The sequence below is a fragment of the Oncorhynchus masou genome, chromosome 25 (assembly GCF_036934945.1).
Source record: "Oncorhynchus masou masou isolate Uvic2021 chromosome 25, UVic_Omas_1.1, whole genome shotgun sequence".
NCBI lineage: Eukaryota > Metazoa > Chordata > Actinopteri > Salmoniformes > Salmonidae > Oncorhynchus > Oncorhynchus masou.
In genome coordinates, this window is record NC_088236.1 from 5,737,325 (window position 1) to 5,750,423 (window position 13,099).

The window sequence follows — 13,099 nt, forward strand, 5'->3', positions numbered from 1 at the left end:
TGCTAGGCTACCTGCCACACTACACATCTATAACCATGACTCCATCACACTACACCTCTATAACCATGACTCCATCACACTACACATCTATAACCATGACTCCATCACACTACACCTCTATAACCATGACTCCATCACACTACACCTCTATAACCATGACTCCATCACCCTACACCTCTATAACCATGACTCCATCACCCTACACCTCTATAACCATGACTCCATCACCTTACACCTCTATAACCATGACTCCATCACCCTACACCTCTATAACCATGACTCCATCACCCTACACCTCTATAACCATGACTCCATCACACTACACCTCTATAACCATGACTCCATCACCCTACACCTCTATAACCATGACTCCATCACCTTACACCTCTATAACCATGACTCCATCACACTACACCTCTATAACCATGACTCCATCACCGTACACCTCTATAACCATGACTCCATCACCCTACACCTCTATAACCATGACTCCATCACCCTACACCTCTATAACCATGACTCCATCACCCTACACCTCTATAACCATGACTCCATCACCCTACACCTCTATAACCATGACTCCATCATCTTACACCTCTATAACCATGACTCCATCACCCTACACCTCTATAACCATGACTCCATCACCCTACACCTCTATAACCATGACTCCATCACCCTACACCTCTATAACCATGACTCCATCACCCTACACCTCTATAACCATGACTCCATCATCTTACACCTCTATAACCATGACTCCATCACCCTACACCTCTATAACCATGACTCCATCACACTACACCTCTATAACCATGACTCCATCACCCTACACCTCTATAACCATGACTCCATCATCTTATACCTCTATAACCATGACTCCATCACACTACACATCTATAACCATGACTCCATCACCTTACACCTCTATAACCATGACTCCATCACCTTACACCTCTATAACCATGACTCCATTACACTACACATCTATAACCATGACTCCATCACCTTACACCTCTATAACCATGACTCCATCACACTACACCTCTATAACCATGACTTCATCACACTACACCTCTATAACCATGACTCCATCACCTTACACCTCTATAACCATGACTCCATCACCTTACACCTCTATAACCATGACTCCATCACACTACACCTCTATAACCATGACTCCATCACACTACACCTCTATAACCATGACTCCATCACACTACACCTCTATAACCATGACTCCATCACCTTACACCACTATAACCATGACTCCATCACCTTACACCTCTATAACCATGACTCCATCACCCTACACCTCTATAACCATGACTCCATCACACTACACCTCTATATCCATGACTCCATCACCCTACACCTCTATAACCATGACTCCATCATCTTACACCTCTATAACCATGACTCCATCACACTACACATCTATAACCATGACTCCATCACCTTACACCTCTATAACCATGACTCCATCACCTTACACCTCTATAACCATGACTCCATTACACTACACATCTATAACCATGACTCCATCACCTTACACCTCTATAACCATGACTCCATCACACTACACCTCTATAACCATGACTTCATCACACTACACCTCTATAACCATGACTCCATCACCTTACACCTCTATAACCATGACTCCATCACCTTACACCTCTATAACCATGACTCCATCACACTACACCTCTATAACCATGACTCCATCACACTACACCTCTATAACCATGACTCCATCACACTACACCTCTATAACCATGACTCCATCACCTTACACCACTATAACCATGACTCCATCACCTTACACCTCTATAACCATGACTCCATCACCCGACACCTCTATAACCATGACTCCATCACACAACACCTCTATAACCATGACTCCATCACACTACACCTCTATAACCATGATTCCATCACCCGACACATCTATAACCATGACTCCATCACACTACACCACTATAACCATGACTCCATCACCATACACCTCTATAACCATGACTTCATCACCATACACCTCTATAACCATGACTTCATCACCCTACACCTCTATAACCATGACTCCATCACACTACACCACTATAACCATGACTCCATCACCATACACCTCTATAACCATGACTCCATCACCCTACACCTCTATAACCATGACTCCATCACACTACACCTCTATAACCATGACTCCATCACCCTACACCTCTATAACCATGACTCCATCACACTACACCTCTATAACCATGACTTCATCACCATACACCTCTATAACCATGACTTCATCACCCTACACCTCTATAACCATGACTCCATCACCTTACACCTCTATAACCATGACTTCATCACCCTACACCTCTATAACCATGACTCCATCACACTACACCTCTATAACCATGACTCCATCACACTACACCTCTATAACCATGACTCCATCATCTTACACCTCTATAACCATGACTCCATCACACTACACCTCTATAACCATGACTCCATCACCCTACACCTCTATAACCATGACTCCATCACACTACACCTCTATAACCATGACTTCATCACCATACACCTCTATAACCATGACTTCATCAACCTACACCTCTATAACCATGACTCCATCACCTTACACCTCTATAATCATGACTTTATCATCCTACACCTCTATAACCATGACTCCATCACACTACACCTCTATAACCATGACTCCATCACACTACACCTCTATAACCATGACTCCATCATCTTACACCTCTATAACCATGACTCCATCACACTACACCTCTATAACCATGACTTCATCACCCTACACCTCTATAACCATGACTCCATCACCTTACACCTCTATAACCATGACTTCATCACCCTACACCTCTATAACCATGACTCCATCACACTACACCTCTATAACCATGACTCCATCACACTACACCTCTATAACCATGACTCCATCATCTTACACCTCTATAACCATGACTCCATCACACTACACCTCTATAACCATGACTTCATCACCCTACACCTCTATAACCATGACTCCATCACACAATACTTCAGGTAACTGCCAAAATAATTGATCTACTTTACATATATTCCGATCCTAACGCAAATTCTCATAAATCCATGACGTATTGCAGACGCGAATATTGAATACCTATAAAAAATATATATCTATTTTTCAGAAATGAAACAGTGTGCAGAATGACAACTAACCCAGCCAATCAAACCTCAAAGCACACCTACTAGTAGTCCTGCCTTCTAAGAATAATAACCAATGGGAACGAATCATGTGGCGTACGGCGGACATTGAATACCCTAACACCGGGATCCTGTTGTTATAAAATCTGCAATTATGATGATGGAGAAGGAAAAAAAACTGTTTCTTTTCCGAAACCTGTAATGACAAGATAATACTTCGGATAGTGAAATAATTCGGACGAATACGAGTTAAATTGTGACGTATTTGGGAACATTTTTCGTTCTGTTTTGAGACGCTTTCCTGCCTTGATAGATGATCAATGAAGTCGGTCATTTGGGGATTCAAAACGAAACTCTTTTCTTACCTTAGTTTGACATTTTACAAACACCACCCCCCCTTTCTATTCCTACATCAATAGGCCTAAGAAGACACATTGTAGCCTAGTACAATACCCCGTCTAAACGGTAAGTTGTTTCTAGAATAAAATAAAAAAATGCTGATATTTCTAACGGTGCATAACACAGACTTACATGTTGTCTGGTAGGTTACTGTATTCATTAATATGTGCCACTATTCGGTCAGTTAGTTGTGTAGCAACATAAGGGAGAGAATAGCTGATATCTTCTGAATAAAACATTGTAGTTAGCTCCAGTATTGTGTTATACTGCATATCCATCGCGGATTAGTAAAATCATGCAGTTACGTCGACTTTACAGTAGAGGTCGCAGTAATAGCAGCTGCGAACGAAGCTAATTTCCGCATGTTTGGTCTCCGGTCAGTACTGCGTGCGACGATGTGGCGTTCATCGGACACAGACACTGTTATAACACTACGCTTTTGACATGAAGGATTTAATATGTTACTATTGCAATGATAACAAGACCATTGAAATTATTGTGATTTTTTAAACATTTATTCTTGTTGCCAAATACTTTGTACACAAACAAAAATTCCAGAATTCTATACCAAAATGTCTAAATAATTTTGATTGAATTGAATCATCTTGTTAAGACATTATCCATAGTGAATAACATCTTCGTTAATCATTATAATGAGATTTTTTTTCTGAGTGAATACAATTGCACTTGAATTTGTATGTATTCAGTATTTTCTAGTTTTACCTGTGTTTTGTTTTGTTAGACATGTATAATGTAAGGATGTAGATTGTTGATAATTTTGTATAATATATATATTTTTTTAATCTAAAAGAAATAAAATTAATAAAAATTAAACAAAAATAATTCTAAAATCATCAGACACAGACTGTTACCATCTTTTGTTGGCTGTCAATCCAACAAAAAGACCCCCAGACTGCCCACGGGTCCATTTATTTCTATTTCCTGCACTATAATGCATTTAGCTGCTATGACAATCACAAGATAACCTACAGATAGTAGGGACGTTCAGCCTACAGCACAGACACTATGGAGGCTCTAGCCTAGAGCGCCAGGTTAACTTGTGTTTGAGAGGATTTTTAAACTCTAAATTGTTAAATGATTGAGAAGTAGATGTGATCGTTGCAATAGTTTGTGAGTGGGCAACGTACACTGAGTGGAAAAAAAACATTAAGAACACCTACTGTTTCCGTGACATAGACTGACCAGGTGAATCCCAGGTGAAAGCTATGATCCCTTATTGATGTCACTTGTTAAATCCACTTCAATCAGTGTAGATGAAGGGGAAGAGACAGGTTAAATTATTTTTAAGCCTTCAGACAATTGAGAATGTGTGCCATTCAGAGGGTGAATGGGCAAGACAATAGGTTTAAATGCCTTTGAACAGGGTATGGTAGTAGGTGCTGGGCGCACCGGTTTGTGTGAAGAACTGCAACACTGCTGTGTTTTTCACGCTCAACAGTTTCTTGTGTGTATCAAGAATGCTCCACCACCCAAGGGACATCCAGCCAACTTGACACAATTGTCGGAAGCATTGGAGTCAACATGGGCCAGCATTCCTGTGGAACGCTTTCGACACAGTGTAGAGACCATGCCGCAATGAATTGGGGATGTCGTGTTCTGGTTGCAACTCAATATTAGGAAGGCGTTCCTAGTGTTTTGTACACTCAGTATATACTATCGTGTTGAATTATTTTGGCTCCGCCTCATCCTGCTGCGGCGTCCATTATTTCCAAGGTAAATGTACAGAACGTCGGCGTTGATCCCTTTACATAGGCCTATATTGCGGGGGGTTTCCCCCCTAATGTTACTGCCTTACACAAGCTTGCATTTTCACCCCATAACATTTTGTGGAATTACACATCCCTTTGACCTGGGATTGGTGACGTCCTTTTGGTTTGGTGACGTTGGTGACGTGCTTTTGGTTTGGTGACGTCCTTTTGGTTTGGTGACGTTGGTGACGTCCTTTTGGATTGGTGACGTTGGTGACGTCCTTTTGGTTTGGTGACGTTGGTGACGTCCTTTTGGATTGGTGACGTCCTTTTGGTTTGGTGACGTTGGTGATGTCCTTTTGGGTTGGTGACGTTGGTGACGTCCTTTTGGTTTGGTGACGTTGGTGACGTCCTTTTGGTTTGGTGACGTTGGTGACGTCCTTTTGGTTTGGTGACGTTGGTGATGTCCTTTTGGTTTGGTGACGTTGGTGATGTCCTTTTGGTTTGGTGACGTCCTTTTGGTTTGGTGACGTTGGTGACGTCCTTTTGGATTGGTGACGTTGGTGACGTCCTTTTGGTTTGGTGACGTTGGTGACGTTGGTGACGTCCTTTTGGTTTGGTGACGTTGGTGACGTCCTTTTGGTTTGGTGACGTTGGTGACGTCCTTTTGGATTGGTGACGTTGGTGACGGCCTTTTGGATTGGTGACGTTGGTGACGTCCTTTTGGTTTGGTGACGTCCTTTTGGATTGGTGACGTTGGTGACGTTGGTGACGTCCTTTTGGTTTGGTGACGTTGGTGACGTCCTTTTGGTTTGGTGACGTTGGTGACGCCCTTTTGGTTTGGTGACGTCCTTTTGGATTGGTGACGTTGGTGACGTCCTTTTGGATTGGTGACGTTGGTGACGTCCTTTTGGTTTGGTGACGTTGGTGACGTCCTTTTGGTTTGGTGACGTCCTTTTGGATTGGTGACGTTGGTGACGTCCTTTTGGATTGGTGATGTTGGTGACGTCCATTTGGATTGGTGACGTTGGTGACGTCCTTTTGGATTGGTGACGTTGGTGACGTCCCTTTGGATTGGTGACGTTGGTGATGTTGGTGACGTCCTTTTGGATTGGTGACGTCCTTTTGGTTTGGTGACGTTGGTGACGTCCTTTTGGATTGGTGACGTCCTTTTGGTTTGGTGACGTCGGTGATGTCCTTTTGGGTTGGTGACGTTGGTGACGTCCTTTTGGATTGGTGACGTTGGTGACGTCCTTTTGGTTTGGTGACGTTGGTGACGTCCTTTTGGTTTGGTGACGTTGGTGACCTCCTTTTGGATTGGTGACGTCCTTTTGGATTGGTGACGTTGGTGACGACCTTTTGGATTGGTGACGTTGGTGACAGCCTTTTGGATTGGTGACGTTGGTGACGTCCTTTTGGTTTGGTGACGTTGGTGACCTCCTTTTGGATTGGTGACGTCCTTTTGGATTGGTGACGTTGGTGACGACCTTTTGGATTGGTGACGTTGGTGACAGCCTTTTGGATTGGTGACGTTGGTGACATTGGTGACGTCCTTTTGGTTTGGTGACGTTGGTGACGTCCTTTTGGATTGGTGACGTTGGTGACGTTGGTGACGTCCTTTTGGTTTGGTGACGTTGGTGACGTCCTTTTGGTTTGGTGACGTTGGTGACCTCCTTTTGGATTGGTGACGTCCTTTTGGATTGGTGACGTTGGTGACGACCTTTTGGATTGGTGACGTTGGTGACGTCCTTTTGGATTGGTGACGTTGGTGACGTCCTTTTGGTTTGGTGACGTTGGTGACCTCCTTTTGGATTGGTGACGTCCTTTTGGATTGGTGACGTTGGTGACGACCTTTTGGATTGGTGACGTTGGTGACAGCCTTTTGGATTGGTGACGTTGGTGACGTTGGTGACGTCCTTTTGGTTTGGTGGCGTTGGGACGCCTTTTGGATTGGTGACGTTGGTGACGTCCTTTTGGATTGGTGACGTTGGTGACGGCCTTTTGGATTGGTGACGTTGGTGACGTCCTTTTGGATTGGTGACGTTGGTGACGCCTTTTTGGTTTGGTGACGTTGGTGACGCCCTTTTGGTTTGGTGATGTTGGTGACCTCCTTTTGGATTGGTGACGTCCTTTTGGATTGGTGACGTTGGTGACGTCCTTTTGGTTTGGAGGCGTTGGTGGCGTCCTTTTGGATTGGTGACGTTGGTGACGTCCTTTTGGTTTGGTGACGTCCTTTTGGATTGGTGACGTTGGTGACGTTGGTGGCGTCCTTTTGGTTTGGTGACGTTGGTGACGCCCTTTTGGTTTGGTGGCGTTGGTGACGTCCTTTTGGTTTGGTGGCGTCCTTTTGGATTGGTGACGTTGGTGACGTCCTTTTGGATTGGTGACGTTGGTGACGTCCTTTTGGTTTGGTGGCGTTGGTGACCTCCTTTTGGATTGGTGACGTCCTTTTGGATTGGTGACGTTGGTGACGACCTTTTGGATTGGTGACGTTGGTGACAGCCTTTTGGATTGGTGGCGTTGGTGGCGTTGGTGACGTCCTTTTGGTTTGGTGACGTTGGTGACCTCCTTTTGGATTGGTGACGTCCTTTTGGATTGGTGACGTTGGTGACGACCTTTTGGATTGGTGACGTTGGTGACAGCCTTTTGGATTGGTGACGTTGGTGACGTTGGTGGCGCCTTTTGGTTTGGTGGCGTTGGTGACGTCCTTTTGGATTGGTGACGTTGGTGACGTCCTTTTGGATTGGTGACGTTGGTGACGGCCTTTTGGATTGGTGACGTTGGTGACGTCCTTTTGGATTGGTGACGTTGGTGACGTCCTTTTGGTTTGGTGACGTTGGTGACGTCCTTTTGGTTTGGTGATGTTGGTGACCTCCTTTTGGATTGGTGACGTCCTTTTGGATTGGTGACGTTGGTGACGTCCTTTTGGTTTGGTGACGTTGGTGACGTCCTTTTGGATTGGTGACGTTGGTGACGTCCTTTTGGTTTGGTGACGTCCTTTTGGATTGGTGACGTTGGTGACGTTGGTGACGTCCTTTTGGTTTGGTGACGTTGGTGACGTCCTTTTGGTTTGGTGACGTTGGTGACGTCCTTTTGGTTTGGTGACGTCCTTTTGGATTGGTGACGTTGGTGACGTCCTTTTGGATTGGTGACGTTGGTGACGTCCTTTTGGTTTGGTGACGTTGGTGACCTCCTTTTGGATTGGTGACGTCCTTTTGGATTGGTGACGTTGGTGACGACCTTTTGGATTGGTGACGTTGGTGACAGCCTTTTGGATTGGTGACGTTGGTGACGTTGGTGACGTCCTTTTGGTTTGGTGACGTTGGTGACCTCCTTTTGGATTGGTGACGTCCTTTTGGATTGGTGACGTTGGTGACGACCTTTTGGATTGGTGACGTTGGTGACAGCCTTTTGGATTGGTGACGTTGGTGACGTTGGTGACGTCCTTTTGGTTTGGTGACGTTGGTGACGTCCTTTTGGATTGGTGACGTTGGTGACGTCCTTTTGGATTGGTGACGTTGGTGACGGCCTTTTGGATTGGTGACGTTGGTGACGTCCTTTTGGATTGGTGACGTTGGTGACGTCCTTTTGGTTTGGTGACGTTGGTGACGTCCTTTTGGTTTGGTGATGTTGGTGACCTCCTTTTGGATTGGTGACGTCCTTTTGGATTGGTGACGTTGGTGACGTCCTTTTGGTTTGGTGACGTTGGTGACGTCCTTTTGGATTGGTGACGTTGGTGACGTCCTTTTGGTTTGGTGACGTCCTTTTGGATTGGTGACGTTGGTGACGTTGGTGACGTCCTTTTGGTTTGGTGACGTTGGTGACGTCCTTTTGGTTTGGTGACGTTGGTGACGTCCTTTTGGTTTGGTGACGTCCTTTTGGATTGGTGACGTTGGTGACGTCCTTTTGGATTGGTGACGTTGGTGACGTCCTTTTGGTTTGGTGACGTTGGTGACGTCCTTTTGGTTTGGTGACGTCCTTTTGGATTGGTGACGTTGGTGACGTCCTTTTGGATTGGTGATGTTGGTGACGTCCATTTGGATTGGTGACGTTGGTGACGTCCTTTTGGATTGGTGACGTTGGTGACGTCCTTTTGGATTGGTGACGTTGGTGATGTTGGTGACGTCCTTTTGGATTGGTGACGTCCTTTTGGTTTGGTGACGTTGGTGACGTCCTTTTGGTTTGGTGACGTCGGTGACGTCCTTTTGGATTGGTGACGTCCTTTTGGTTTGGTGACGTCGGTGATGTCCTTTTGGGTTGGTGACGTTGGTGACGTCCTTTTGGATTGGTGACGTTGGTGACGTTGGTGACGTCCTTTTGGTTTGGTGACGTTGGTGACGTCCTTTTGGTTTGGTGATGTTGGTGACCTCCTTTTGGATTGGTGACGTCCTTTTGGATTGGTGACGTTGGTGACGACCTTTTGGATTGGTGACGTTGGTGACAGCCTTTTGGATTGGTGACGTTGGTGACGTCCTTTTGGTTTGGTAACGTTGGTGACCTCCTTTTGGATTGGTGACGTCCTTTTGGATTGGTGACGTTGGTGACGACCTTTTGGATTGGTGACGTTGGTGACAGCCTTTTGGATTGGTGACGTTGGTGACATTGGTGACGTCCTTTTGGTTTGGTGACGTTGGTGACGTCCTTTTGGATTGGTGACGTTGGTGACGTTGGTGACGTCCTTTTGGTTTGGTGACGTTGGTGACGTCCTTTTGGTTTGGTGACGTTGGTGACCTCCTTTTGGATTGGTGACGTCCTTTTGGATTGGTGACGTTGGTGACGACCTTTTGGATTGGTGACGTTGGTGACAGCCTTTTGGATTGGTGACGTTGGTGACGACCTTTTGGATTGGTGACGTTGGTGACAGCCTTTTGGATTGGTGACGTTGGTGACGTTGGTGACGTTGGTGACGTCCTTTTGGTTTGGTGACGTTGGTGACGTCCTTTTGGATTGGTGACGTTGGTGACGTCCTTTTGGATTGGTGACGTTGGTGACGGCCTTTTGGATTGGTGACGTTGGTGACGTCCTTTTGGATTGGTGACGTTGGTGACGTCCTTTTGGTTTGGTGACGTTGGTGACGTCCTTTTGGTTTGGTGATGTTGGTGACCTCCTTTTGGATTGGTGACGTCCTTTTGGATTGGTGACGTTGGTGACGTCCTTTTGGTTTGGTGACGTTGGTGACGTCCTTTTGGATTGGTGACGTTGGTGACGTCCTTTTGGTTTGGTGACGTTGGTGACGTCCTTTTGGTTTGGTGACGTCCTTTTGGTTTGGTGACGTCCTTTTGGTTTGGTGACGTTGGTGTAAAAGTGTATAGTCCTCACGATGACATAATATTAATTGGTTGCGTACCGTTCATTGTATCACATGCTTGGGGAGCCCAGAACTTAGAATCACTTAGAATGGGGGTCTCCCTATAAAAGGCACTTGCCACACACAAATACATTGATTTGACACTCAAACTATCCCTTAAATAGCAGCCAACCGTTGTCACTGTTGATATTCTATGTTACACGGTGATTCGTTTGAGTAATAGATAAAGTGGTTGATGGCAGCAGGGCTGGCACCGGCCATAAGCGATCGCTTAGGGCCCCCGGTCGCTAGGGAACAGTCCCGGACACAACTTACTGTGTTAGTAAAATAAACATGGTGCAAGTTCCAACAAAGTGTGGTTGTGACTCAGCAGTTTTTCCCTTGTTTTTTTGTTGTTGTTGTTGACAGTCACTGACAGTCACTCAATTAGCACATGTCAGCTAACATGTCTCAGAATGCTAAGTTAGTCTAGCCAGTTATTTAAATGTGTAGTAATCATGGCTGAATACCGACCGGGCACGCAGGGTATGTTCCCAGTGGCTCTGACCTCCAGGGGTTGTTGATTTTGTTAGTCACTCTCGGATATCATTAACATGGCATAGGATAATGGGAAAATGTGTAGAATTGCACGACATTTTACCTACGCCCAATGGCAAAAATGTGTAGATGCAAAATAGTGTCCCCCTGCCAAAAAGTGTCCCCCTGCCAAATTGTGTCCCCCTGCCAAATAGTGTCCCCCTGCCAAATAGTGTCCTCCTGCCAAAAAGTGCCCCCCCCCCCCCCGTGTCACAATGGGATTCGATGAGTTCTAGCTTCCGTTGCTAAGGCTGTTGCTAGAAAGTGTTCGTGCTCTGTCATACTGGGCACGTAATACTGTATGTGAGATCCACAGATGAACTAAAAACACTAGCACTGCAAACACTCAGAACAAAGAGAATAGCGGTGCCTGGACATTGCAGTCGCCCTCCTTAAGTCCCCCTTCTGAGACTGACTGTCTGTTGAGAACAAGTGACAGCCAGGACCTCCCACCCACACACACATCACCCAGCTCCTCTCTATTCCACACACCAGAATTCAGTATTTCAGTCTAATTACCATGTGGGTGTACAAAAACTAGTGAAAATAAATGAATGACACAACTATACCAAGAAAAGATCAAACGTTATATATTTAAGTCTTAAGTATGGGCAGGTTGGTTTTCACAGCTGTTTCACAAGGTGTTCATTGTTGTAAATTGTATCGTATCCTTTGAGATGGTGTTTGTTAGTTCAACATTATTCATTGTTTTATCCTGGAACCTACAGTAGATACATATATATTCAACCACAAGAGGGTGCTAATGAGCTAAAAGAGATAGAACAACAATGAACCATAATAGAGGATTACTAAAATGATTTGATTTCAGTGAAGATGAGGGAAGGGCAGGTTAAATACAAACATGACAGCCAGACATGTCAGTGTATGAATCAAATTGATTTGCATATGAATGGAGTGTTAATTAGCTGACTTCCAGGTCTGTAAGGTAAACAACTTTAATGTGTCAAGTTGATGACACGTTTTCGACACGCCATTTTCCAAAACGTAGTAATGTTTAAGACATGCATTTAATGTTGAAATGTTAACAAGGTACACAAAAGAAGTTTGAAGTAATTCATCTTACTAAACAAAACTTAAGTTTAAACAGCGATTTTTTTTTGCCACGAAAATAACTTTGTTTGCATAGCGAGATGAAAATAATTCTATTTAGGCTGTAATGATATCCAAAATACAACGCATTAGGCCATCACACCGTTGATATAGCAACGGGCACTAATAGGTGTGTGGGACATTATGGCAGGGGGACATTAATTGGCATGACAGGACCCCAGCCAAATCTCGGGCCCCAAAAAGGCTAGAGCAGGCCCTGCATGGCAGCCTTCCGGAATCAACATTCGCCATTCCAAAATATAGAAGCCTTCTACAAGTTCTCATCTAACCAACCATGTCTAGGTTGTTCCAGGTTTCGCTTTGAATAGTGTTATTTTAAACAGCGCGACACCGTTCTATTGATTTCAGCGTAATATCTAAAATAACAAACAAAAACGTGGTTTGCCCTGCCTTCAGCTTGGTTGGCTCTGGTTCAGGGCACCTTGACCCAGAGCTAGTCCACAGATAACCTATCATAGTGGAATGGAATTTGGAATTTTGCAACTTCAGAACTCATTGCATAGTAGAACCTCGAAGCAGTATTCTCTCCAGTCTCCCTCTGCTTACTGTGGAGCAGCCAGCTTTTCGTTCCACCCTAGCACTAAGACACCTGCTCCAAAGAATGATCATGGTCTTTGGTCTGAACCTTGGTTATCTGAATCATCTATGGATCAGTTGGTGTAATAGTCTAACGTTGTCTGTCCTGCTTTGCCTTCCTCTGACAGGAAACAGTCCCACAGATACAGCGTCTCAACTTGGACCACTAAATATGTGAGTACACGCACACTCTAAATAA

The 13,099-nt window shown here is 44.8% G+C and overlaps 1 protein-coding gene across 1 annotated transcript in view; it reads left to right on the top strand.

The window, feature by feature from the left end:
• Nucleotides 1-3,288: 3,288 nt before the first annotated feature.
• Nucleotides 3,289-13,099, top strand: part of si:dkey-193c22.1 (uncharacterized protein LOC567837 homolog) — a 28,949-nt gene continuing 19,138 nt past the window's right edge. Inside the window, exons 1-2 of the mRNA XM_064936579.1 lie at nt 3,289-3,666; nt 13,029-13,074. Of these exons, the coding sequence (XP_064792651.1) occupies nt 13,073-13,074 (2 nt within the window). The 5' untranslated portion in view covers nt 3,289-3,666; nt 13,029-13,072. The remainder of the gene's footprint in view (nt 3,667-13,028; nt 13,075-13,099) is intronic.